The sequence below is a fragment of the Anolis sagrei genome, chromosome 5 (genome assembly GCF_037176765.1).
Source record: "Anolis sagrei isolate rAnoSag1 chromosome 5, rAnoSag1.mat, whole genome shotgun sequence".
Lineage (NCBI taxonomy): Eukaryota > Metazoa > Chordata > Lepidosauria > Squamata > Dactyloidae > Anolis > Anolis sagrei.
In genome coordinates this window covers 144,025,585-144,052,491 of record NC_090025.1, presented here as the reverse complement: position 1 = coordinate 144,052,491, position 26,907 = coordinate 144,025,585, and the positions used below count along the sequence as shown (strand labels likewise).

Here is a 26,907-nt window from a genome sequence, read left to right as displayed (position 1 = left end):
AACTATTATTTTTACTTTGGACCTTCGCCATAAGGAAGACACTGTGGGAGGCAGCCAGGCAACCATTTAGAGTCAGTCTAATGATAAAACAATTGAATCTACAAAGAGGGCTAAATTTGGATGGTACCTTTCTACCCAGAAGAAGGGGGTCAGTCTAGAAGTCCCTTGATGGTGCCTGTACTATGATTTATGTTCCTGGGTTATAAATGTCATTTCCTAATTGGTTCTGTCATAAAAACATGGCAAAAGTTTATTAAACTGCCCAAACTTTGTCTTTGCACAAGAGACATTGTCCTATACATAGCAGGCAGCAGCACATTTTGCTTTGTTGAGTCTCCACCAATTTAACAGTTTCCCCCACAAAAACAAAGATTCTGAAGTAGAACTGTAAGGGATCATGGGTTTAGGGTGCAGGGTCCCTTTCAAAGAAACCCACAGAGTCCAACTGGTTCATGTAAGACACCATTTACTCAAGCTGATCAGCATGAGACGGACAGAAGCACTTCTGTTTGTGCTTTCAAAGACTGCCGCCCTCCTCTTCTATTTCTGCTGACTTTTATACTCAAGTAATAGGTCATGGAAAGTACTCTCTTTCCAGCCCCTCTCCCTTGACCTTTTGATGGAAAGTACCTTCTTGGACCTGCAGACTCTGCGCTTAACCACAACTTTTGAACTTAACCACAACACAACTACTTCCTATGTAGACTTGAATTTTGTATGACCTCTACATGTCGCATCTTGTTTCTTAAAAACATTTTCTTTCGTGTTGCTCCTTTTCTACAGAGAAAGGGTATATTTCTCTTTTGCTGTTAATTTCATTCAAAGCCCCTTGCTTAGCATTTGCAAATTTCACTCAAATACCCTTTCAGAACAACTACTTTCAAAGTAAAAATCACACAATGAAACAGGAAATAACACTTTCAAACATGGAACAAATTTTCTATATTATTAAAAAAATCTTTTATAAAAACTTTGAAAATTTGCCAAAAATCTGAGGATAAGTCAAACATTCTGAAATTTGATAATCTAACAGTGGCAAATATGTTCTACAACTGCAGCAAGTTTAATCAGGAAAGCTCACAAAATGAGGGAAAGAGAAGCCCCTGAAGTTTCCCCACTGACAGTGATGTTTTTTCTATTGTGCAATCATGTCCGCCATACACAAAGTACTTACAAAGATTAGTAAGTTTTGTTAAATTCTGAAATTTTCACCACCCAAATTTGGAAAGGTTTTAGAAATGAAGTGCCAGTACCCCCTATTTTTGGATCCATATTTTAATGGATCGCACATGCCTATTATCCACAACAACATGACTGTGAATTCTTCATTAGTGGAGCTGAATATGAAAAGTTTTGAATAATTGTGTTTTTAGACTATAAGAATGAATAAAATGGTTGGGGATCATAGTCCAAAAAATGATTTTTCTACATTCTTTGAAAATTAGTGCATTACATTGTGATAGAATTTCTAAGTATGTGAGAGAGATGGACTAACAACTCCATTTTTTGTCTCTTTTTCATTTCTTCTTCATTTTAGAGCAAGTCTTGAGTTTGGGTTCCTAAATAAGGCAGGATCAAATCTTTATCACTAGCAGAACAGCAGAGACAGGAAAATCAATCAAATTTTGTTTTTGTTGTGTCTCACAATCTGACTAACATTATTTATCTCTCCAGGTCCTGTACTGGCTTGTGTGTATATGTGCCTTCAAGTTACTTGTCAACTTTTGGCAACTCCAGGAATTTCATAGCATTTTCTTAGGAAATAAATACTCAGAGTGGTTTTTCTAGTTCGTTCCTCTAATATGTAGCCTACAGCGCTGAAGACTTTTTTTTTCTCACTCCACACAGACATTTTTGTATTTTTGCTCCATGCTTTTTGATGTATGTCTTTTTGCATATTTTCCAGTTAATTAACACATGTTTGTATGTACTTTTCCAAAACATCTTAGAAACAAAATATCACACATGGGGTTCCCGATGATAAATAAGATATACATACAGTAGAGTCTAGCTTATCCGACCTTTGCTTATCCGACATTTTGTATTATCCAATGCTCTCATCCAACACTCCCCTTTTCCTCCAGCATTTCCCCTTCAATTAAAGGAGCACTCCTCAACTCTCTCTCCATTCCCAATAAGTGGAAAAAAACAAGACAAGGAGGAGGAGGAGTAGGAGGGAGGAAAGTGGGAAAAGAGACAGAACTGGAAGCGGAAGAATCCTCCACCCTCCCTCTGTGATTTCCATGCATCTGGGCACTTCGTGCTGTGCCGCTATGGCCATGATACCTTGCTTTGCCTTAACTCTTAGTATTCTAGGTGTGTAGTGCCATGTCGGATGGGTAACAGTAGGGGACTCCATATTATCTGAGATTTTTGTTTATCTGATGTTCTGCTACCCCATTTATGTCGTATAAGCAAGATTCTACTGTACTTCTTTCCTTGGTAGTCTCACAGACCAAATACTGTATATTGATTTTTTTAAAAAAAAAACCCCAACAATAACAGTAGATACGAGTTTATTTTCCTTCCCAAGAGTAGAATATCATCCTCTAATGATGTATGTAATTAGTTATTCCACTATGCAATTTAAAGACATCAAAGATAATAATTTATGTTGCTGTTATGTTATGTCCAGTTTATGGTGATCTTATCATAGGATCTTCTTGGTAAGATTTTTGATTCAGAGACTTCCTCCTAAACTGAGATATAGGCCAGGGGATTTCCATGGCTGAGTGAGGATTCAAAACTTAGTCTTCTAGACTTCTAGTTCGATACTCAAAGTAGTACATCATGTTGTCTTAACTTCTATAGCAACCCTCTAAAGTAATTCCTCCATTATGGGAGTGGCAAAATGAAAACTCTGAATAAATGTTAAATAAATATTAACCCAGCCATTCCTCTCTTTCACCCACACTATAGTTTATGACTACAATAAAGAAGTATGACTTATAGAGAGTGAAAGCATAGAACATAAAACACTGATGATGGGAGACAGGCCTTCCTTTTAGTGGTTGAAAGTCACTTGCTACAAACAGCTAATTACCCGAACATCATTCATTTCCCCAATAACTAAGATAGAATGACATCATATTGCAGTGGCACCTTAACAAGGAGTACCGCCTCACTCTTTGTGATGTATCGGCAACTTATAGTTATTGGGCTGTGGAATCACTAAACAGTGAAGGAACAATTCTTTGTTGTTCACATGCTGGCTTGAGTTCTGTTGCAGGTGTTGAGGTAAGGATAAGATGGAAGCAACTGCAGCAGAAGGGTGGGCAAAGTGAAAAACCATGGCAGTGGTTCTCAACCTTGGGTCCCCAGATGTTTTTGGCCTACAACTCCCAGAAATCCCAGCCAGTTTACCAGCTGTCAGGATTTCTGGGAGTTGAAGGCCAAAAACATCTGGGGACCCCAGGTTGAGAACCACTGAACCATGGGTTGCATACATTTCTGGGTTTATACTTGTGTCCCATTTCCAAGATATCACATGATGTACATATATAAAAATACAGCTGCTCCAGAACCAGAAAAAAACCAAAATCCCAAACACTCTTGGTCCCAATCATTTTTGATAAGGGATACTCAGCTTGTATATTGGAGGAAAAATCCAGTAAGGTTTTACATTGAAATAAATTCTAAAACTGCTGCAACCACAGGGAGTGGTGTCCTTTGTCTCATATAACAAAGGCTGCATTGTCTTTATGCAATAGGCAATTCAGGCTCAGGTTAATCATTTAGCTGAGAAACTAGATATCCTATGCTGCCTGTTGATGTGTGGGTTCCCCTCCAAAACACTTTGGAAGGTGTCTAAGTTCTATGAGAATTACTAGGGAAAGGAAGTGGGTCTTTCCAGCCTTTGTTATAAATATTTGAAAAGGCAAATGAGGCATATCTGATCTTTCAGGTTCCTTGGAAAGGCTGAGAGGGAAGAGATTCCAATCTCTTCCCTCTCAGCCTTTCCAAGGAACCTGAAAGATCACACCCACAACCTCATCATACAGGACTAGATTTTGTGGCAAACACCAGTTTAACCTCAGTCCCCCTCGAAGATGGTCGGCTCCCATCAAACAACATTGTGTCAACTCTATGGGTGCAGAGGGGTGGAACTGACATGCTGCTACCACCACCTTAGCAATATGGGAAGCTGCGCACACCATGCACACTCCACGCTTCTCCCCATGCGATTACCCTCCAGGTGAGGCAAGCAATCCGGGTGATATGAGGTGTGGGACACTGGATTTCCCACTCCTTGTGGTGAAGCAGAGCATTGCCTACTTCTGCCACTGGTTATCCGATGAGGTGGTAAGTCTACCACTCCAAAATTTATGTTATGTCCAGTTTATGGTGATCTACCACTCCAAAATTTAAAAAAAAAAGAAAACTCCCAATTTCAGACCCAAGGGGTCCTCAAACTTTTTAAGTAGAGGGCCAGTTCATGGTGGTTCCCCAGACTGTTATTATTTGTTTATTTATTTATTTCATTTCATTTCTACTCTGCCCTTCTCCCTTTCTCCCCACAAAGGGGACTCAGTGTAGCCTCATATAAGCATCAATGATGCTATCAACATATACAATAAAATTTCAATTAAGACCATAAAACTCAATTTAAAACATTATACAATACATTAACACATTCATTAACAATAAATTAATGTGCCTCTAAAACCAAGACCCCGTCAGGTAAATCCAATGTCGCAATGTTCAAAAATTTCCTATCCAAGTTGTCGCTAACCTCTAGTCGAATGCCTGGTCCCAAAGCCAAGTCTTCAGTTGTCTTATAAAGGACAGGAGGGAGGTGGCCAACCTGATGTCCTTAGGGAGAGAGTTCCACAGATGGGGGGCCACTGCTGAGAAGGCCCTGTCTCTCGTCCCCACCAACCACGTTTGCAAAAGTGGTGGGATCGAGAGCAGGGCCTCTCCTGACGATCTTAAGTTTCATGATGGTTCATAGCAGGAGACATGTTTGGACAGGTAATCTGGGCCAGAACCGTTCAGGGCTTTAAAGGTTAAAACCAGCACTTTGAATTGTGCCCGGAAGCTGATCAGCAGCCAGTGGAGCTGACGCAACAAAGGAGTGGTATGCTCCCTGTACACTGCTCCGGTTAACAACCTGGCTGCCAACCGTTGGACTAATTGAAGCTTCCAAGAAGTTTTCAAAGGCAGCCCCATGTAGGGGGTGTTAGGGGGTGGAATATAGTTTGAAAAAACATGAACACATTTCTATGAATACTCCCTGTATCTTATTTGTGGTGCAAAAATATGAAAGAACAATATAATATTTACAATGATGAACAATTTAACCAACATAAACTTACCAGTATTTCAAAAGGAAGCATGGCCTTGCTTTTGGCTGATGAGATAGTCAAGTTCATTAGGGTTGTTGTTGTGTTTTTGCCATTCCAGACTTAAGGAGATCCTAAGCCTAAAGTTTAGGGCAGGTGTCAGGTAAATGACCTTGGAGGACTGCATCTGGCCTGCAGACCTTAGTTTTGGGACCCCTGATTTAATGCTTTTACAGCTTGGGATCTGGGCTGTATCCACACTGCAGAATTATAGTAGTTTGACACCACATTAATTGCTATGGTTTATTGCTGTGAAAATTTGGGGTTTTTAGTTTTCTCTGGGTGTATCTAAGCTGTAGAATTAATGCAGTTTGACACCACTTCATCTGCCATGACTCAAGGCTATAGAATCATCAAAGTCATTGTTTTACCAGGACTTCTGCCTTCTCTGCCAATGACTGCTGGTTCTTCACCAAACCACAGCTCCCAGGATTCCATATCATGGCAGTTAAAGTGGTATAAAATATGATAGTTTAGTTGCAGCTTTTGTCAGAGAACTCTAGTGCCACAAAATACTACCAATCCCATGATTCCATAGGATGGAGCAATGGAAATTAATGTGAAACTGCTATAATTCTGCAGTGTGAATACAGTTCTTGATACCTGAAGAAGTCCTTCTCAGTATATAGGTCTGTCCGGGGACTCATATCATAGAACAATATCCTGTCACCCAAGCTAGAAAATTGCTCTTATGTTGGTAGGAAGGGACACATATCTGCATCATAGCCTGACCAATGTGAGATATAAATATACTGTTACTGTTTCAGATAGATTAGATGGACATTGACATTATAATACAAAGCTTTAATTTACAGGAATTTACAGGACAGGAAATGGGGAAGTAAGAAATAGTGTTTGCTGCAAGCAGAGAACTAGTAAGTGGAGAGCAGACCAAATGTGAACTTGAGTGTTCAGACATTCGGGGGGGGGGGGGGGAGACGTATTCAGCTTATCTGGTCTTATGATTAAGCTTGTGGTTAAATTGCATCAAAAACCATTCCATGCTGGAAACTTCCTGAATGTCAGAAAGTCTGTAGAAAAAAAAAATAGGTTGTATGAGACCAAATAAGGAGGTTCATAAATAAGGGGGAGGTAAAATGTGGGTAATGGGAGCTGTAATCATTGGCGGAGCAGTACATGGTAGGGACAGGCAGCCAGGATAAGCTGCATTCTCTAGTTCCTTCCACCAATAAGGGGGTTAGGGGAGGAACCATGAGGATGGAACCTGACACAAAGGGAAGAAGCACCCAGTAACATATGTGTTTATTTGCTGTTAGTTGCACCCATTTTGCAAAATTGTAACTTTCAATAAACTGCATGAAACTTTGCCAATTTTGTTGAGTTTTCATTAATCCGATTCTCAGGAGCACACTTTTAACACCCAAAAAGCACTGCTATGTGATTTCAGCTCTGCTAAAACCATGAGTTCGGGGCCTGGAGTGCCAAGCTTCCAAAGGGCCAGATTAGAATGATGGTTGAAGGCAAAATCAAAGACCAAAGAGAATGTCGGCCCCAAAGAACTGACATATTGAATTGTGAACAGTATTTTGACAGCTATTCAAGACTGATGCACTGGCTCCTGATTGGTCCAGGATTCACTCCCTGATTGGTCCGGCACTCTGACCAAATAATTGCTGGTTGATCCCAGCCATGATGGGAAATTTAATAAACTGTCACTGGATTATTTTGAAGGTCTGTGTCCATTTTTTATCCATCCAGGGGAGGGATTCACGAGAAAAGAAATGCAGTGGGGTAAGAGATAATGAGCTAAAATGGGTTGATATCCCAGCTCCAGTGAACACAATGGGTGCCAGTTAACAAAAGATGTTTAGGGTGTCGTTACATACAATGGGGATTCCACAAAGGGGATTAGATACACGTTCTGGATGAGGAAATATTCTCAGGATAAAATCAGGTAAAGTATAGGAAACATTTGTGGTGCTACATGAGAACCCTTTAAGGGTCTTCCGGGATTTTCTGGAGCATTGTGAGGGGATTATTATCATCATGAGGACTTTTTGAGATCCAGGGTGCAGTGTGGCAACATTCAAGGGGAAAAAAATATGAAAAGGTTACTATAGGACAAGGGAAAAGTCAATGTTTGTTTGCTGTACATCTAATGATGATGATGATAATAATAATCTTTATTTATACCTCGCCACCATCTCCCCAATGGGGACTAGGGGTGGCTGACATGAGGCTGAGCCCAGAAATAATACAACAGAATAATATACAAAACAATAGAAAATTAAACACAACAAAATACACAATGCAACAAAATGAAATTAAAAAATACCAAATAACATAATAAAATCAATCAGAGAGGGTGGGCCAAATGTGTAGGATAAAATGTTAAAAACATTAAAGCCCTGGGTGAGGTAGGAAGTGGAGGAAGTGTATTTGTAAAGGAGGAGCCCGAGATGGGGGAGCAGTGGGGTTTTGGGCTTCTTTGGGGTGGGGGAAAGTGCAATGTGTAAACAAACTGTAGATGGAAACTAATGGAGCTGCAGATCATAATTCATAATTTTGGGGTCTAATTTTCTATAATAGCAGTACAACAATATACATACATGAAAAAGAATTAGACCAAGCTGGTTCCGTGATATTAAAATGTTCAATTCTAGGGGGGGGGGGGGGGGAGAGAAAGCACGTGATCGTACTTGCATTTCAATACTATGTAGTTTTGTGATATATCAAATAAGCTCAAGCCATCAGCTGATATTCTTCTAAAAATAAATCTTCACCAACTTTTTTGTGAACAACAAATCTTCACCAACCTTTTCTGTGAACAAGAATCTCTGTGGTGCTGTTCAGCCACCCTACAATGGGTGGCTATTAAAGACAGGATATAAGTACAAATTACTTACAGCCCTATCTTCTCTCCTTAAGTATGCTTTTGTGTACCAAGAGGAAAGATGCTTTAGAGAGGAGCTGGCACAGAATGAAGGTCGAAGCAGATGCAAAAAGCCTTTCTTTTAATTCCATTTCTCCTGAGAGAAATCTACATCCCCATTACAGAAACCAAATATCTGAACTAATCGCAAATATGGCAAGCTCACCAAATGGAGTTCGAGAGATGAATTCTCAAAAATTGCTAAGTGTTCTTTTAAGCTATTTATTGCTCTGAACCCATTAGCACTCTGGCATTCTGGGCTACACCTTTTTTTGTGGTCACCTTCACTGAGTCTCGGTAGGATTGTTTACTTTGAGGGTGTTGGACACATCGCTGTGCTTTCGGTCCTCTCAACTGAAAGAAAATGCAGGAGCAGAGTTGGACAGAGTCCCGATTGGTGCTTTTCAAAAGGCAGGGTTAATCATTAGCTGCAGGATATGCATAGTTGGAGTTGATACAATTTTTTTCCCTCAGAACCTCCACACCTCTTATCAAGGGAAAGGAAGTGGCTTTGAGCTTCCTCAAAGGGCCTGCTACAGAAAATACTTGGAAGGAAACTCTTCTAAGAGGCTTTGCTTCTCTTTGGCTCTTCTTGCTCCCTGTTGGATTAAAACAGAAAAAATGGCAGGCGTAAGCAGCTGTATGAAATACTCTATGTTCTTTTTCAACTTCTTGTTTTGGGTAAGTCTTGAAATTTTTGAAAATTACTATCATATGAATGAAAGCTATTTCAAGTATCAGTGAATCTGTACTTTAATAACAAAACAAGATCTGTTGTAGTGGCAAGGGGGAGATTTTAAGAGAGAAACCATCAAAATCAAGTTAAATATGCACTTTGGATTTAAGCTGCTTTAAGAACTTTTCAAGCATTGTGAACATAGTGGATTACATTCCAGTAAAGAGTGAGCCAGCATGATGTAATGGTTTGAGCATTGGACTGCAATGATAGAGACCAGGGTTTGAATCCTCACTTGGCCATGAAACTCACTGCGTGACTTTGTATAAGTCACTCTCTCTCAGCCTTAGAGGAAGGCAATGACAAACCTCTTCTAAATAATTCTTGTCTAGCTAACTCTATGATAGCCTTGCTTTCTGGTTGTCATAGATTGAAAATGAATGGAAGGCACACAACAACAGCAGCAGCAACAACAACTATTATACAGTAAATTGGACTGGGCTGCATGTTGATGAGATGTTGTGAGAAGGAAAAATATTTTTGTTGTTGATGTTGTTTATAATGTTCCAGGGATCATTGCTGAGCTAATCTGAGGAGCCTGGGATCAAGTCTCCACTTTGTCCTCAAAACTCATTGGATGACCTTGGGCAAGTCACACCCTCTCAATATAACAAGCCTATCCTGAATAAAAGTCAGGAATAATTTAGTAATGATTTGAAAGAAAAACGGTTGGTGGGATACATAGATTTTTCTAGATCAATAGGGGGCCACTTGTCTTTGAACCGTATCTCCTAATCATTCCTGATCACTGTATTGTCGAAGGTTTTCATGGCCGGAATCACTGAGTTGTTGTAGGTTTTTTTCGGGCTATATGGCCATGTTCTAAAGGCATTTTCTCCTGACGTTTTGCCTGCATCTATGGCAAGCATCCTCAGAGGTAGTGTTGGAACTAGGAAAAGGGGTTTATATATCTGTGGAATGACCAGGGTGGGACAAAGGACTCTTGTCTTCTGGTGCTAGGTGTGAATGTTTCAACTGATCACCTTGATTAGCATTTGATTGCCTGGCAGTGCCTGGAGCAACCTTTTGTTGAGAGGCAATTAGATGTCCTTGTTTGTTTCCTCTCTGTTGTTGTGCTGTTCTAATTTTAGAGTTTTTTTTAATACTGGTAGCCAGATTTTGTTCATTTTCATGGTTTCCTTCTTTCTGTTGAAATTGTTCACATGCTTGTGTATTTCAATGGCTTCTCTGTGTAGTCTGACATAGTGGTTGTTGGAGTGGTCCAGCATGTCTGTGTTCTCAAATAATATGCTGTGTCCAGGTTGGTTCATCAGGTGCTCTGCTATGGCTGATTTCTCTGGTTGAAGTAGTCTGCAGTGCCTTTCATGTTCCTTGATTCATGTTTGGGCGCTGCGTTTGGTGGTCCCTATGTAGACTTGTCCACAGCTGCATGGTATACGGTAGTGATTCCTGATCACTGATTATCCTGTGCAAAAATCATGTTGCTACAATGCAGCAGTATATAGAGGGGTATGTGTTGTCTAGCCTTTGCATTGAAACATGCAAAAGTTGTGGGAGCATATCTAGATTTTGCTACTAAATATACATTGAACAAGGAGTAGTAACCAATAGTGCCACCTTAATTGACATGATAGACATCATCATGTAGTTCTATGGATACTGTGAACTGCAGAAAAGACAAATGTCTGTCCTACATTCAAACAGGCCTGAACTCTCATTGCAGTCTAAAAGGACTAAACTGAGGTTGTTGTACATTGGGCATAGCATGAAATAACCGGATTTACTAAGACACTAATGTTAAAATCAGGGGTCCTCAAACTTTTTAAACAGAGGGCCAGGTCACAGTCCCTCAAACTGTTGGAGGGCCGGATTATAATTTGAAAAAAAAAACATGAATGAATTCTTATGCACACTGCACATATCTTATTTTTAGTGCAAAAACACTTAAAAATTACAATAATTAAAGTGAAGAACAATTTTTAAAATATAAATTTATTAGTATTTCAATGGGAAGTGTGGGCCTGCTTTTGGCTGATGAGATAGGATTGTTGTTGTTGTTGTTGTTGTTGTTGTTGTTGTTGTGTGCTTTCAAGTCATTACAGACTTAGCTTGACCCTAAGTGAGGGCCGGGTAGATGATCTTGGAGGGCCGCATTCGGCCCCCGGGCCTTAGTTTGAGGACCCCTGGTTAAAATGGAAGACAGTATGGAAACAGGAAGATACTACAAAGAGACTTGCAAAGAGGGGTTTGAGCTTGCAAGAACAGAGCAGAGAAGTTCATTACCAACGTTCTTAGAGGTCTCTCATTTGTAACATTTCTGGATCCCTTTGCTCTACTCATATATAGGTGTACTCTTTTAAAAAGTATAATTGGTATGCTGCAAAAAATAAACATAAATCATGTACGCAGGGGCACAACCAGAGTAGACACACTAATTTAATGGAACGTACATTACGTGCCTTTATCAGATTTCCAAGACGATTTTCAAGTAACTTACCAATTTCACAAGTGGATATACTAGGTCTGTTTTGGTTAGGATTAACATTTTGATTTAGCCTGATGTGTGAAATAGCCCTTTTTAGCATGTTAGCAGTGAATATCTTATCATTTTTCAAATGATTTTATTGAAAAGACTCAGAGGCAATGTGTGATTAACATTTTCATACGGCTTGTTGACCTTAGATGACCTTTTGGTCTCCAACTATATTAGTGGAATATTGACCATCTATTTCCCCATAACCTTTAGGTTGTCTGAGCTGTATTATGCCATCCTAGCTTCATGTAATCTTCATGTTGCTGTTGCTGTTGTGAGCCTTCAACCCATTTCCGATTTATGGCAACCCTTAGGTGAATCAACCATTTGAGGGGGGAGGGTAGTAGGATTTGTTCACAGGTGTGTTGCAATTGCCTTCCTTTATGGCTAAAAAAGTGGGACGTACCCAAGATTACCCAATAGGTTTACATTACTAAGCAAAATCTTAACGCAGGGCCCAAGTCACTATACCACAATGGCTCTCTCCTTATATAGAATAGAAACAATCCTGTGTACCTTTAGGTGCTTTGACTTCTTGACTGCACTTAATTGCACTTTCCCCCACTCAGAAGGGAGGAAAGAGTACGTTTATTTATGTAGCATTCTGTTTCTCACAATAGGATCTACTTTTTCCAATAATGCAGTTTGACCTGCATCATAATTATCTATTCTGAACATATAAAGCAGTTCAACCTGTAATCTGCATTTAGCACCACACTGAGCAAAAAATTAACTATAAAAACAGGTTTCTTTCCCAAGGCGCCTTCTGTGCTGCCATATAATCTATATTATCAAAGCAGATAATTCACGTTATCTGCTTTGAACTGGATTATATGAGTGTACATTGCCATATAATCCAGTTCAAAGCTGATAATTTCATATGGCAGTGTAGAAGGGTCTAGGTCTCATTTATTTCAGTGGTTCTTAAACAAGAGTAACTAGATACAAGTGTGCATATTGATATTATATTATATGGCTGTGTAGATGGGGGCTGAGAAACACACACTAATGGGATCTCCTTCCCTTCAAGGCTCCAAATCTGCAATAGTAGAACAGGCAAAAGTCCATTATGTCAGGTTCATGAGAAGATGGTGGAAAAGAGGGGGAAGTGAACTGAGGGGAGGGGACCAAAAGGTCAGCAGGTTTGCAATATGACAAAACATTCATCCCAAAAGAAGCACCTGCAGTCAGGACAAGTGTGAATTGCCACCATTTATATAGCTGAAATCTAGCAATGGCACAAGGGCTTGGGAATTGTTACTTTGGGTGTATGCATGCTTCTTGGAAATAGGGAACTTAAATGTGAAATGCCCATATCTTATCAGGCACAGACAACTAAATTTTAATTCAGTTTCAATTCTCCTTTCCCAACATGTATAAATTTCCTCCTTTCCTTGCAGGTTCACTCCATCCCTCCCTTATTTTTAATGCACATGTGTGCACACATGAGCCACAAACACAGAATGGGTCTTTTGAACCCCCCCACGCACACACACAAACACACACAGCTCATATTAGGCACTTGATAAATAATAAGTGGCAATGACAAATTTAGGATATGGAGTCTATTTTCCTCTCAGCATTGTATCTCTGGTTATTCGTGGCAAATGCAAAGTCACAGCACTTGCTTCCTGTTTCTGGATCCCAAAGGAAACCAGATGCAGAGAGAAAAAACTGGTGTGTGTGCGTAGAGCAGGGAACAACATGCCATCCATCGGTAGACCAGGATACACCAAAATACATCAGCCTTGAATTGTGGTAATAAAACATGAAGATTTCCGTTATGGAACAAACATGCAAAAGAGAGTGTAGCCATTCCATTTCATTGCTAGACGTGCTAATGCAATGTTTTAAACAAATATAGCTACTCCCTTCCTACCGTGTACTAAGGAAACAGCTCCTATGTTCTCAATTATATTGGAACACAACAGAAGGTTTTGATCACTCTTTCAGATAAATGCAACTATCAAGTGCTTTTAGCTGGTAGGCACTTTAGTATGACATTTAATCCAGCTGGTTTTACTTAACCTGGGTCTTTTTTTTTTTTTTTTGCCATGACAGAGACAAAGCAATCTCCCAAAGATTCTATGGTCAGGATATAACAGTTTTCAAAGAACTGAGACTACATTGATGATTATGAATCTGTATCTATGGTATAATAAATCGCCCTAGGGCTGAGAGCGGCGGTTAACAAATGCAGCAAATAAATAAATAAATAAAGCATTTCAATGATACTTTAGAGCAGGAATAGAGATATTTTTCTGTGTAAGGTTGTGTTTTTTTGAGACTGCAAACTAACATCAGAGTTGGGGAGTTCCTAGGACTTAGGGTCACCCCTTTTCTTTTTCTCTTCCCCAATATTTCTCTCTCTCATCAGTCAATAGGCTGCACGGAGAGTGATAGAGATCTAAAGCAGTGATGTGCATGAGTAAAGAGTCAGGAGTCCATTTTTTTGGCTTTATCATTCCCATCTCTGCTTATCAGAAATGACTTTCCAGTGATTTTGAATGGTTTTAGAACTCTTTCAGAGTACCCCACCACAAAATATCCATTATTTGGGGTTGTAAAACTTTACTACCCACCAGAAAGGTATTTACTGCATATTTGTTTGTTTTGAATTTTTAGGTCTTGGGAAGCACTATGATCTCAGCACCTTTCTTATACTTTCCGATTGTCCCAGTTCAACAGGGGCAGTCCTGACTTTGTCTGCTACATTTAAAATGTCCCAGTTTCCCTTGGCTCCTTCTCTCTTTCTTCCCTACTAGTACTTATACTGCTGTAAGGTTCATTCAAAATGCAAAAGTATTTTATAATCTTGTAGCAGTGAAGGCATGGAGCAGTGTTGCTCAACCTGGGTATCAGGACCCCTAGAGGGGGGTGAGTTGGAAGGGGGAATCAGAGGGGTCACCAAGGACCATCAGAAAAAGTATTTTGTGTTGGTCATGGGGGTTCTGTGTAGGAAGTTTGGCCCAATTCTATCATTGATGGGATTCAAGGAGCTCTTTGATTGTAGGTGAACTATAAAACCCAGCAACTACAACTCCCAAATGTCAATGTGTATTTCCAAACCCCACCAGTGTTCGCATTTGGGCATACTGAAAATTTGGAGCACTATGGATCATTGTTTGAGTGGATAGTGCTCTCTGGATGCAGGTGAACTACAACTCCAGAAATTCAAGGTCAATGCCCACCAAACCCTTCCAGTATTTTCTGTTGGTCATGGGGGTTCTGTGTGCCAAGTTTGGTTCAATTCCATCGTTGGCAGAATTTATTGTAGGTGAATTATAAATCCCAGCAACTACAACTCCCAAATGACAAATGACAAATGACAAAATCAACCCCCCTCCAACCCCACTGGTATTGGGAAGGTTGAGAAACACTGGCGTGAAGTCTTGCCCTTCTAAGTTAACTCAAGCCAAACAAAATTGTTGCAGCCTCTCCTAGCTTGTCCATTCTTACTATTAATAACTTTTGCCTTCCACATGGATTGCAAAGTAGTAGAAGCTAGTGATGTTCTAGTAACACTATCTCACACTCTGTCTTTTGTCTACATTTCCCTCAATTCACTGAAAATGTAGTTCCAAGCCTGGTGTTGAAAAGGCATCTTGTAATAATCAACCGAGGCATAAAACATTTGTATGCTTAACATGCTGTTGTTTGCAGAGCAGAGGACCTGCAACACAATCTAAGCATCACAGAAACATAGGTACTTCTGTGACAGGAATGTGGAAGCAATTGGAGCACAGCAGGCTAGCAGAGCACGTAGCATGACATATCCTGGCCAGGAATCAATTGATATAACCTAGCTTCAACATTTCTCAGATAAAAAGAGGAACACATATGTGGTTTTGTGACCTGGGTGTTGTCATTACCTGAGTGTTATCTCCATCCACTACAAAGGGATATAGGATAGGGTAGGGGAGAGGGGAGGATACAACAATCTCTGCATACATAAAGTAGGGAAATAGTACAGTCCAGCCTCCATATTCTTGGTGGTTAAGGGTACAAGATCACCATGAAAGTGGAAAATTTGTAAATACCATAAGCCCCCCAAAACCATATTCATCACAGAACAAATGTGGTGCAATCTCTCCCACTTTTGCAACACCTGCAGAGAGACTAAGAATGCCAATGCCATTCTCTCCCTTTGGTTTAAAGGTCTTAACCTCAATTTTATGCAGTTCTGGACAATGGAGTTCCCTCTTATTTCTGCCTCAAAAGGATTGTTAGCCAAGACAAGCTTGAAAACACGCCCCCCCCCCCCCATTCTCCATATGCCCGAGGCATGCCTGCTGTGGGAATCTTCTGGGGATTAAATTTGGGACAAGGTATAGTACAAGGAGCAAGTGGGCTGGTCCAGGAAAGATCCAGCCCAGTGCCTGACCACAGTCACCAGGAATTATCTGCGGAAACCAGTGAAGACATTTGCCCTTGTACTTTGCTACTCTGCTGCTGAATACACATGCCCAGTGCGGAACACATTTCACCACGTTAAAACAGTGGATGTGGCTCTTAATGAAACATGCTGCATTATTACAGGATGTCTATGCCCCACACAACTGGAGAAATTATACTGTTTAGGCAGTATTGCCCACCTGACATCCGCTGGGAAGTAGTAACCAGTAATGAAAGGATCAAGGCAGTGACATCTCCAGCCCATCCCCTATTTGGATATCAACCAGTACTCTGACACCTTAAATGAGGAAATAGCTTTCTAAGATCTACAGAGATACTCGCAGGAACACCTCAGCAAGCGAGAGTCCAAAAGTGGCATGCTAAAACCTGGAACCTCAAGCCATGGCTGACATCGAATGAGAGACTCCCGCCTGGGCGCACAGGAGACTGGGTGACTTGGAAGGCACTGAAAGGACTGTGCTCTGGCACCACAAGATGCAGAGCCAACCTTAAGAAATGAGGCCACAAAGTGGAGTCCATGACATGCGAGTGTGGAGAAGAGTGAACCACAGACCACCTATTACAATGCAGCTTGAGCTCTGACACATGCACAATGGAGGACCTTCTTATAGCAACACCAGAGGCACTCCAAGTAGCCAGCTACTGGTCAAAGGACATTTAATATAATGCCAAGTTTTAAACTTTGTGTTTTTAAATACATTACAACTGTACCCTCGGTTTGCTTTTGACATGATAAATAAATCTGCAGAGGTCATCCAGAACACTACTGTGAGTCTCCACTCAGATTTTCATGTGGATAATACTCAGTCCATCCTGATTCAACGGAGCATGAAGTAACATGCAAAGTGGGCTGTGGGCTAGGATAGGAAAGGCAATTGGGCAGAGAAGAAGCAGAAGGGAGGATCATTCCTTCTCTGGCCCACAGAAAGGGGAAATGATGGGAGCAAACAAATTTGTTGTATCATTGCTCAAAGGGGAGAGCAGACGGAAGGACTGCTCTCACTCAGCCAATCTTGAGTGGGAGAAATTATTAAATCCATTGCCCGCTGCTAACAGCAACCAAGGGATACACCCAGATAATTTGTGAATAGTCAAATCCATGAAGTTAAACCCATGAATGTGGAGGGCCGACTGAACACCTGATGAGCTTATGTTTAGAAAAGCCGTGGAAGATCTGTTTACTGTGCCATATTATTTTCTTCACCTCTGCTTTTTTAATATTTACCATGTTTTATTTTGTGATTACACTTTACATGCCAAACACAGACTTAATTTGTGAGTCTAATGGCTGAGGTATGCAACTCTGGGAAAAACTCACTGTGGGACGTAAAATGGAATAATCAGAGGTGTAAAACTTTCCCCTTAATGTCTAGTTTGAATGTAAGCCAAGCTATTTCTTTCCCCAATAAAAAGGGTTAGAACTAGGGCTCTAGTCCTCATAGATGTTCACTGATTATATTTTTGGGGAAAACATCTTGCAAACTAAATATAAGAGCAAACCACACAAATGATAGTGTTGTGCCTGATCATATACCAGCAAATATGGCATCCCTGGTAGAGATGATGGTGTCAGCTAGATGCAAGTATATTAAGGACCTGATCACATTCAGTTGTCCAGTGCAAGTGACAATAGGGGGATTTGCCAGGTAGCATGGCAAATTCAGTGGGCAGTGGGTAATTCAGCACCCAGCATCCCACAGCACCCACAGCACTGCCTTCTCACTCCCATGGGGGAAAGGGTTGCTACCCCGCTTCCCCTCGTGCTCACCCATTGCTGGCAACAAGAAAACGGGAAGCCTCCTGTGTCCTCATTGCTCCCTCTTACTACACTTCCACCACAGTTCAGGAATGGAGCCCTGCTGGAAGTAGATTTATATCATTTGGCGGGATCTGGCAGGCTCCATCCCTGAACTGTGGTGAAAGTGTCATAGGATGGGCAAATTTCTACATGTGATGAAGTCCGAGGCCAAACGGATTATTGTGATACTTTTTAAGAACCTCTTTCAAAGTAATTGTTTCACATTCTTTATAAGCTATTGATCTTTTTTTTCTTAACCAGGTATGTGGATGCATCATTCTGGGAGTCTCTATATGGCTGCGTGTAAGCAAAACAGCTCAAGGAGTAAGTGTTCTTTCTCCATTTTGTTTATTGATATTGAAACTTAAGTTTGGCTCTAGACCAATGGTTCTCAACCTGTGAGTCCCCAGATGTTTTGGCCTTCAACTCCCAGAAATCCTAAGAGCTGGTAAACTGGATGGGATCTCTGGGAGTTGTAGGACAAAACACCTGGGGATCCACAGGTTGAGAACCACTGCTCTAGACTTTATGTGTTTTAAAAGAAACTATTGTTTCCAGGAAATAGATTTGCTATTTGATATATTGCATTTTAGATATAAGAAGTTGTTTTTTGTATTTGTATCAAAGCATGTAGCCAACAGCAAAAGTTAATCCCAAATGTTTTTTTCCTATTTGCTTTTAAAAAAATGATAAAACCTTTTTGCATTTTAGAGTATAGACTTTCTTTTGACTAGTTCCCAAAATAAGTGTCCTATAAAAGAGAGGTAAAGGAAATCTGCACACAAGCAGAGATAATTCTACATTTACCCATCTATTTAGCGACCTAACTATCTATCGATAGATGGAAGCACAACTGTATTGACAGGGGTAGGATTGTAGGTTTGAATTTTAAATTTCAATTATCCAGGAATGCATTGAGTTGTGTGGATCCGAGTACCATTTGTGGTGGAATGTGTATGAGTGAGTGAAAAAAATTCTGTCCATCAAACCAAGAACAAGCATACAACCTAATTCCATGTTAATGGTAGTTGGCAGTCCCTACGTTTGTGGCTAATTAGAAAAATGAGAAATCTTACCTACTTGGTACTTATACATATTGACCTCAATCCATATAATTGATTTGTGTGTTTTAAAGCATACATTAAAATGTAAAATAATATTAGGTGATTAATTAGCTTGGAACATTTCAAAGCAGAGAGAGTCTCCCAAGGCTTTTCACTCTTTCTGTGGCTCAAGCTGTGGTATTTTCTATATAGCTTTAATTGGGGCGAGGAATACATCTAGCTGAGAGAGTAAGCATTACACTTCCCACCAAATATGTGACTACTTAAATTAGACTATTGAATGCCTGAATAGGGAGCTACTGTAGTTTTAGCAATATATCATAGGTATCACAATGGCTTTATCTTCTCCTGCCATAGTTATGCAATGTTCTTGGGTATTTATATTTTTAATGGATGGTATGTATTGCATTTTAATTCATTATTGTTCCATTACTATGTTATTGATTATGATGATGATGATGCAATATAACCTGTATCAGTTGTATTGTAAGGCCAAAGCCAGAGAGCAACCTAAGGCAATATATTTTAGATTTCATGAAAAGGCAGCAAATTGATAGTTATGATTTCATTATTTGTTGCATTTTTACTACTGAAAGTGCCAGGCTAACTCAGATGTCCTTGGGCAGCTTGACAAGAGGGTGGGAATGATAAAAGTCTCTTGAGTTGACCCTGTTCACCACATATGCAACTCATGATATTTCAGTGGGTATTTTTTTTCTCGTGTCAGGAGTGACTTGAGAAACTGCAAGTTGCTTCTGGTGTGAGAGCATTGGCCATCTGCAAGGATGTTACCCAGGGAATACCCGGATGTTTGATGTTTTACCGTCCTGTGGAAGGCTTCTCTCATGGCCCTGCATGGGAAGCTAGAGCTGAGATGGGAGCTCACCCCACTTCCTGGATTCAAACTACCAATCTGTCGGTCAGCGGTTCTGCAGGCACAAGGGTTTAACCCATTGCACCACTGGGGGCTCCCATTTCAGTGGTGCAAAGGCTCTTCTTACTGATCTCACTACATAACAATAGGCTAGTGGAACAGATTTGGGTATACCTCAGCTTTTTTGTTTCTAAAATGACTGATTTTAGTGTTTATGTATATTTATAGTTTATTTTATGTTCTGGCTTTGAATGTTTGCTATATACACATAGGTTGTGATCTGGCCTGAGTCCCCTTCGGGATGAGAAGGGCAAAATATAAATGTTTTAAATCAATAAAATTCTTTTATTACACTATGTAACAAAATTAATTAGAAAATGACATTTATAACCCAGTAATAAAAATTGTGTTACATAATGTTATCTGTCTTTGAGATGTTTTACCTCTGTCCTCACAGGAATTAGAAATAGACAGCAGCCTGGTTTCTGGTATCAATGTCCTCATCGCTGTGGGTGCTATTATCATGGTGCTTGGTTTCCTGGGTTGTTGCGGTGCCATGAAGGAAAGCCAGTGCATGCTTCTCCTGGTAAAGTTTCACTATTACAACCTTAACATCTACCTTTCCAATCTGATATACAGAGCTGTAATATCACTTATTAGCCAAATGGTTTACTTTTGACTCTGTGCATTGTTTTCAGCGAAAAGGTTTATGTGCTGTCTCTAAGAAGTCCCAAAGCAAGAGGCAGATGCTGTAATATTGGCTGTTGCAAAGTTTTAATAAAAGGGGGAAAACATGGGATTGACAAGTATTCATTTCAAATAAATGCAGTGGATCTTCCAAGGCTGCTACTTTTTATTTTTATTTCTTACGGAGTACCACTTGTGTAACCTTTTTTAAGTGGCTATCTTTGGACAGAAGTTCTTCACAGATAAATAAAAAGTCAGATATTATGTTAAAATTTTTCCTTTCTCAAGTGAAGTTGCATTAGATCCATCCAAACTCTCATTCACTGGCCATTATAAATTCTTATACTTTGCCTATGGGACTTGCAGTATCTTCGTTCAATTCCTAAGACCACTGCAACCATCATCCAATTTCCGGTAAGGACCAAACTTGGCACACCGGGTCTCCATGATGCACTCTACATCCTGGTGCGGTTTGGAGGATGATGCACCATGGACGATGGGACTTGCAGTTCCTTCACTCAGTGAAACTACTGAGACCCCCATCCAATGACTGATGAAGACCAAACTTGGCACACAGAACCCCCATGGCCAACTCAACATTCTGGTGAGGTTTGGGGGAGAACAGACTATGGATGATGGGATTTCAAGTACCTCCACACACTTCCCAAGACTGCTACAACCCTCATCTAATGACCAATCAAGACCAAACTTGGCACACAGAGCCCCCATGAGAGACTCTACATCCTGGTGCTGTTTGGAGGAGTATGGACAATGGATGATGGGACTTGCAGTACCTTCACTCACTTCCTGAAACCACAGTGACATTCATCCAAATACCAATAAAGACCAAACTTGGCACAGAGAGCCCCCATGGCCAACTCAACATTCTGGTGATGTTTGTGGGAGACTATGGATGATGGGACTTGCAGTACCTTAACTCACTTTCTGAGACTGCTGTGACCCTCATCCAATGACTGATCAAAACCAAACTTAGCACACAGAGCCCCCATGACCCTCTCTCCATCCTGGTGCAGTTTGGAAGACGATGGACCACAGATGATGGGACTCACAGTACCTTCACTAACTTCCTGAGACCACTGCGAGCCATATAAATAACTGATAAACACCAACCTTGATATACAATTCCTTTCTCTAATAACCCGGGCAGCGCCGGGTCCCCAAGCTAGTCTATATCTATATCTATCTATATTCTATATATATAATAAAGAAGAGTGTTTGTTTGTATAGGACAGAGGGCGGACAGAGGGCGGACAGAGGGCGGACAGAGGGCGGAAGGTGTATGTGGCAGCGTTCTGATTGGCTGCCGCTGCGGTGCTATTTGCATATGGTCTCTGATTGGGCAGCTTCAATAGGAGCCCCTGGTGGAGAAGAGGGTTCATGGCAGAAACGGGGCATGACAGAAGGAAATTTGCATATGGTCTCTGATTGGCCAGCCTCAAATCCAACATTCCGAGATGACAAAGAGAGGAAAGGAAAGGCCGGGGGCTGGGTCAGAACACTCCCAATACAGACCGAAATAGGCACACAGTGCCTATCACCCATCACCCACTCTACATCCTACTGCAATTTGGAGGACTATGAACCATGGATGATGGGACTTGCAGTACCACCACTCACATTCTGAGACCGCTGTTAACCTTATCCAATGACTGATCAGGACCAAACTTCGCACAGAGACCTCTCATGACCCACTTTATGTCCTGGTGTGGTTTGACCAGGGATGGACCATGGATTATGGGACTTGCAGTACCATTGCTCAATTCTTCAGACCACTGAACCCTCATCCAATTACCAATAAATACCAAAGTTGGCACACTGAGTCTCCATGACGCACTCTACATCCAGGTGCAGTTTGAAGGAGGATGCACCATGGACGATGGGACTTGCAATACCTGCACTCCCTTCCGAAGACCATTACAACTGCCAACGATGATGGATCAGGACCACAATTTACACAGAGACCCAGCATGACCCACTCTACATCCTGGTGCGGTTTGGAAGAATTTAACAATGGATGATGGGACTTGCAGTCACTTCACTCACTTCTTGAGACCACTGAGACCCTCGCCAATGACTCATCAAGACTAAACTTGGCACATGGAGCTTCAATGACACACTCTACATCCTGGAGCAGTTGGGAGGACGACAGACCATGGATGATGGGACTTCAAGTACCTCCACTCCCCAAGACTGCTGCAAAACTCATCTAATGACCAATCAAGACCAAAGTTGGCACACAGAGCCCCCATGACCCACTCTACATCCTGCTGCAGTTTTGGAGAAGGGTGAACCATGGATGATGGAACTTCCCGTACCTTCACTCACATTCTGAGACCTCTGCAAACCTCATCCAATGACGGATCAAGACCAAACTTGGCACATAGACCTCTCATGACCCACTTTACGTCCTGGTGTTGTTTGGAAAAATTTGGAGATGGATGATGGGACTTGCAGTACCTTTGCTCACTTCCTGAGACCACTGAGACCCTCGCCAATGACTAATCAAGACTAAACTTGGCACATGGAGCTCCAATGACCCACTCTACATCCTGCTACAGTTTGGAGGAGGACAGACCATGGATGATGGGACTTCAAGTACCTCCACTCCCTTCAAAACATTGCTGCAACCCTCTTCTAATGACCGATCAAGACCAAACGTGGCACACAGAGCCCCCATGATCCACTCTACATCCTGCTGCAGTTTGAAAGGGGATGGACTTTGGATGATGGGACTTGCAGTACCTTCACTCACTTATTGACAGCACTGCGACCCTCATCTAATGACTGATAAAGACCAAACTTGGCATACAGAACCACCATTACCCACTTTCTCTAATAACCCGGGCAACGCCGGGTCCCCAAGCTAGTATATAATAAAAGTCAAAGTTTGTATGTGTGGGAGGACAGCGGGAGGACGTAGGGCAGAGGGAGGACGTAGGGCAGAGGAGTTTGTGCCGGCTTTCTGATTGGCCAGCCTGAAAGTTCCAAGATTCTGACTGGCTGCTGCTGTGGTGCTATTTGCATATGATCCCTGATTGGCCTGCATCAACAGGAGCCCCTGGTGGAGAAAAGGGTTCATGACAGAAACAGGGACATGACAGAAGGAAATTTGCATATGGTCTCTGATTGGCCAGCCTCAATTCCAAGATTCCGAGATAACAAAGAGAGGAAAGGAAAAGGCCAGAGGGGACTGCGTCAGAAAATTACCAATACAGACCACACTTGGCACACAGAGCCCCCATGACCCACTCGACATCCTACTGCAGTTTGGAGGAGGATGAACTATGGATGATGGGACTTGGAGTACCATCACTCACATTCTGAGACAGCTGTTAACCTCATCCAATGACTGATCAGGACCAAACTTGGCACATAGACCTCTCATGACCCACTTTACGTCCTGGTGTGGTTTGGCCGAGGATGGACCATGGATTATGGGACTTGCAGTACCTTTGCTCAATTCTTGAGACCACTGCAACCCTCATCCAATTACCGATAAAGACCAAACTTGGCACACTGAGTCTCCATGACGCACTCTACATCCTGGTGCGGCTTGGAGGAGGATGCACCATGGACTTGCAATACCTGCACTCCCTTTCTAAAACAATTACAACTGCCAACAATGATGGATCAGGACCACAATTTACACAGAGAGCCCGCATAACCCACTCAACATCCTGGTGCGGTTTGGAAGAATTTGACAATGGATGATGGGACTTGCAGTCACTTCGCTCACTTCCTGAGACCACGGAGACCCTCACCAATGACTCATCAAGACCAAACTTGGCACACAGCGTCCCCATGACCCACTCTACATCCTGGTGCACTTTTGAGGAGGACAGACCATGGATGAACGGACTTGAAGTACCTCCACTCCCTTCCCAAGACGGCTGCAAGTACCTTCACTCACTTATTGACAGCACTGCCACCCTCATCTAATGACTGATAAAGATCAAACTTGGCACACAGAGCCCCCATGACCCACTCTGCATCCTGCTGCAGTTTTGGAGAAGGGTGGATCATGGATGATGGAACTTCCAGTACCTTCACTCACTTTCTGAGACCTCTGCAAACCTCATCCAATGACGGATCAAGACCAAACTTGGCACATAGACCACTCATGACCCACGTTATGTCCTGGTGTTCTTTGGAAAAATTTGGAGATGGATTATGGGACTTGCAGTACCTTTGCTCACTTCCTGAGACCACTGAGACCCTCGCCAATGACTAATCAAGACTAAACTTGGCACATGGAGCTCCAATGACCCACTCTACATCCTGGTGCAGTTTGGAGGAGGACAGACTATGGATGATGGGACTTCAAGTACCTCAACTCCCTTCCAAAGATTGCTGCAACCCTCTTCTAATGACCAATGAAGACCAAACTTGGCACATAGACCCCCCATGATCCACTCTACATTCTGCTGCTGTTTGAAAGAGGATGGACTTTGGTTGATGGGACTTGCAGTACCTTCACTCACTTACTGACACCACTGCCACCCTCATCTAATGACTGATAAAGACCAAACTTGGCACACAGAGCCCCCATGACCCACTCTATATCCTGCTGCTGTTTGTAGGAGGATGGGCCATGGATGATGGGACTTCAAGTACCTTCACTCACTTCCTGAAAATAATGCTGCTGTTATCCAAAGATCAATAAAGACCAAACTTGGCATACAGAACCACCATTACCCACTTTCTCAAATAACCCGGGCAACGCCGGGTCCCCAAGCTAGTATATAATAAAGAAGAGTGTTTGTATGGGAAGGACAGAGGTGCGGAGGGCGGAAGGTGTATGTGCCAGCGTTCTGATTGGCTGCCGCTGTGGTGCTATTTGCATATGGTCTCTGATTGGCCAGCTTCAATAGGAGCCCCTGGTGGAGAAGAGGGTTCATGGCAGAAACGGGACATGACAGAAGGAAATTTGCATATGGTCTCTGATTGGCCAGCCACAAATCCAACATTCCGAGATGAGAAAGAGAGGAAAGGAAAGGTCGGGGGATGGGTCAGAACACTACCAATACAGACCGAAATAGGCACACAGAGCCCCCATCACCCACTCTACATCCTACTGCAGTTTGTAGGACTATGAACCATGGACGATGGGACTTGCAGTACCACCACTCACATTCTGAGACCGCTGTTAACCTTATCCAATGACTGATCAGGACCAAACTTTGCACATAGACCTCTCATGACCCACTTTACGTCCTGGTGTGGTTTGGCCGGGGATGGACCGTGGATTATGGGACTTGCAGTACCATTGCTCAATTCTTCATACCACTGCAACCCTCATCCAATTACCAATAAATACCAAACTTGGCACACTGAGTCTCCATGACGCACTCTACATCCAGGTGCAGTTTGAAGGAGGATGCACCATGGACGATGGGACTTGCAATACCTGCACTCCCTTCCTAAGACCATTACAACTGCCAACGATGATGGATCAGGACCACAATTTACACAGAGAGCCTGCATAACTCACTCTACATCCTGGTGCGGTTTGGAAGAATTTGACAATGGATGGTGGGACTTGCAGTCACTTCGCTCACTTCCTGAGACCACTGAGACCCTCGCCAATGACTTATCAAGACTAAACTTGATACAATGACCCACTCTACATCCTGGAGCAGTTTGGAGGACGACAGACCATGGATGATGGGACTTCAAGTACCTCCACTACCCAAGACTGCTGCAAAACTCATCTAATGACCAATCAAGACCAACGTTGGCACACAGAGCCCCCATGACCCACTCTACATCCTGCTGCAGTTTTGGAGAAGGGTGGACCATGGATGATGGAACTTCCAGTACCTTCACTCACATTCTGAGACCTCTGCAAACCTCATCCAATGACGGATCAAGACCAAACTTGGCACATAGACCTCTCATGACCCACTTTACGTCGTGGTGTTGTTTGGAAAAATTTGGAGATGGATGATGGGACTTGCAGTACCTTTGCTCACTTCCTAAGACCACTGAGACCCTCGCCAATGACTAATCAAGACTAAACTTGCCACATAGAGCTCCAATGACCCACTCTACATCCTGCTGCAGTTTGGAGGAGGACAGACCATGGATGATGGGACTTCAAGTACCTCCACTCCCTTCCAAAGATTGCTGCAACCCTCTTCTACTGACCAAACAAGACCACACTTGGCACACAGAGCCCCCATGATCCACTCTACATCCTGCTGCAGTTTGAAAGGGGATGGACTTTGGATGATGGGACTTGCAGTACCTTCACTCACTTACTGACACCACTGCCACCCTCATCTAATGACTGATAAAGACCAAACTTGGCACACAGAGCCCCCATGACCCACTCTATATCCTGCTGCTGTTTGTAGGAGGATGGCCCATGGATGATGGGACTTCAAGTACCTTCACTCACTTCCTGAAAATAATGCTGACATTATCCAAAGACCAATAAAGACCAAACTTGGCATACAGAACCGCCATTACCCCCTTTCTCTAATAACCCGGGCAACGCCGGGTCCCCAAGCTAGTAAGTTTATATTTGTTAAAATTGTTTTTCATTTTAATTATTGTATTGTTTTAAATGTTTTTCCTACA

The 26,907-nt window shown here is 42.0% G+C and overlaps 1 protein-coding gene across 2 annotated transcripts in view; it reads left to right on the top strand.

The window, feature by feature from the left end:
- The window catches only part of TSPAN8 (tetraspanin 8), an 89,947-nt gene that overhangs the window by 46,744 nt on the left and 16,296 nt on the right, over window positions 1–26,907 (top strand). The window contains exons 2-4 of one of the 2 annotated variants that reach the window (XM_067469095.1): window positions 8,710–8,916; window positions 17,941–18,003; window positions 20,075–20,203. In XM_067469095.1, coding sequence (XP_067325196.1) covers window positions 8,857–8,916; window positions 17,941–18,003; window positions 20,075–20,203 — 252 coding nt within the window. In that variant the 5' untranslated portion in view covers window positions 8,710–8,856. Of the gene's footprint in view, window positions 1–8,563; window positions 8,917–17,940; window positions 18,004–20,074; window positions 20,204–26,907 lie in introns of those variants that run through there. The other variant, XM_067469096.1, reaches the window with a different exon arrangement.